This window comes from Propithecus coquereli, unplaced genomic scaffold (assembly GCF_000956105.1).
Source record: "Propithecus coquereli isolate 6110/MARCELLA unplaced genomic scaffold, Pcoq_1.0 Scaffold32, whole genome shotgun sequence".
In the NCBI taxonomy this organism is placed as follows: domain Eukaryota; kingdom Metazoa; phylum Chordata; class Mammalia; order Primates; family Indriidae; genus Propithecus; species Propithecus coquereli.
The window spans coordinates 7,699,618-7,701,915 of NW_012148841.1; the positions used below are offsets into that span (position 1 = coordinate 7,699,618).

Here is a 2,298-nt window from a genome sequence, read left to right on the forward strand (position 1 = left end):
ATTTGATCATTGTCCAAAAGGCTGAATGTAAAAGGTCTAGCCACGTTTCCCTTTCATAACAAAATTTAGTTGGTGGACTTTGCTGAGAAATTATTTAAGTGTATTAACCTATATTATTCTCTTCCTTGTGATAACTTTGTAGGCTTGATGAAAGTAGATTTACTAGTTGTTTAAATTTCCTATGATTGTTATTCATCTTTCTAAAAATAATAGGCTATTTAGAATGAAAGGTATCTTTTTATTATGGCTAGGTCCCTAATTCTCATGAAGAAAACCTAAGAACATTTTTATTTTTATGAGAATTATATGTGGCCATTTTATTTCTTACATGAAATAGAATATTCCTCCAGTCTTTTTTTAATGTTATTGCAGAAAGTTTAATTTTCTTTTGAATTTGAAAGTACAGCTGGGAAAAAAAGTTTCATTAGTCTCAGTATCTGCATCTGAAAGGGGAGTTACTATGTTAAAGAAATAAAAGTATATATAACTCCATTATTTATCAGAAAAGACTTTTATAAATTCAAGATATTAATCTTTTGGGATTCAGGTCTAATTTATTATTGAGTACACAGTTGTAGGCCAAGATATAGCAAGTCATCCTGGTCTAAAGGATTTGAGGGAGATAAAAATGGCAATGTACGATTAAGTTAAAAATGCATGCAACATTGTGATGTCTCTGATTTTATGCTTATATAATGTCTGAATTGCATGATTTGACATTTTTTCTTGTATTGTTTTTATTTTAAGTCGGAGCACCATAACATGGTGTGGGAAGTGAAGAGAAATCAGATGCCTAATGCAGTGCAGAAACTCCTGCTGGTAATGGACAAGAGAGCTTCAGGAATGAATGACTCATTGGAGTTGCTGCAGTGTAATGAGAATTTGCCATCCTCACCTGGATATAACTCCTGTGATGAGCACATGGAGCTTGGTAAACAAAATTAAAAGTTATTTAGGAGTCTCACTAAGATTCAGATTAATTTTCATATTTAGCCAGCTTCTCCACCAACCTTGACCAGCTAGAAAAGTATGTGAAGTTTTTGTATATTAGGATTTTCCACATTGTCTTGTTATTGTTTTTAAAATATTAAAACCAACATGAGTTTGGGCTATTTATGGTTATCATAGAAACTCATTTACAGATTATTAAACTCAACTGTTTTGCTTTGTGTGAAAAGATTGGACTATTAAACACCTTACAGAAACCTCACTTGGTAGGTTTTTAAAAGATAGTACTTTTGAAATATCCCCCCAATAAGCTCAGTAAATTATGCATAGCCATCTTTCAGGTCTGATTTGTTGGTATAATGGGGAAACTACAGTGGACTCTTGAGGGCCTGAATTTGTGGTTAATCACTATTGCTGAGCTACTCAAGAGATAAATGTGAGACATAGAAATATGGTTTGTTGAGGTATGTTTTTGAATTGCATTACTTTGAGGCTGACGTTCAGGAATAAATAGCTAATGAATGACCTTGGCTTCTGCCCAGTTTTTTAGCTTGGCTTTTTCCCCATTTGATGTAGTTTTCCTTAATGTTGATGAAAACCCTGAGGAGAAGATACAACTGTCTTCATTTTGCAGATGATGAAATGGAGGGGATTATGTACTACAGTAATGTTTGGAAATTTGGGGATCCTGGAGGTCTTGGGACATAACCTATTTGAATGCCAAGGATTTTCTGGGCCCTGATATTTATTAAGTGGTGGTTACTATTGAGCAAGGAGCACCATTTTTATCAAGTAATTGATCCTCCACCATCATGTTTTTGGTTTCAGGGGGAACTCAGGAACTCAGAGCCCAGTCAAAAACTTGACCCCTCCTACCCATGACTTCACTTGAGAAGCATTTAATTTCCTGAACTTGAAAGACAGAAATGAAACCTTTAAAGTAAATAAAGAAATAAAGAAATGATGGTTAAAGGAAGAGTGTTGGCAATGAGGGAAGGGAAATAGCTACACCAGCTACAATGAAAATTGTAGGGTAAAATGATTCTAAATTGGTTTGGTGTTGTAGAACTCCTTGGCTGTTTCATGAAAGGAGTCAGTTTTATGAATGGATATCCTAAACTAGTATTTTTAATTAAGACATTTTAGTTTTAGTAGACTACTTTGGAATATTTGCCCGAATAGGAATTATGTGTACTTTTATAGCAACATTGAGGAGACTAGGAGTTTCCTTGACTTGTATATTTAAGGGACTCAATGGATTTGTAGAGTTTTTAGGTATGTTTCATAGAGGGGATTTTTTTTAAGCCTGTAAGATGCTTTTTCTTTCTGCTGTATTTTCTTTTCTTTTCT

General features: G+C 33.8%; 1 protein-coding gene across 1 annotated transcript in view; it reads left to right on the forward strand.

Annotated features, from left to right (window-relative positions):
- The window catches only part of HBP1 (HMG-box transcription factor 1), a 24,303-nt gene that overhangs the window by 3,038 nt on the left and 18,967 nt on the right, over nt 1-2,298 (forward strand). Inside the window, exon 3 of the mRNA XM_012650350.1 lies at nt 748-876. Coding sequence (XP_012505804.1) covers nt 763-876 — 114 coding nt within the window. The 5' untranslated portion in view covers nt 748-762. The remainder of the gene's footprint in view (nt 1-747; nt 877-2,298) is intronic.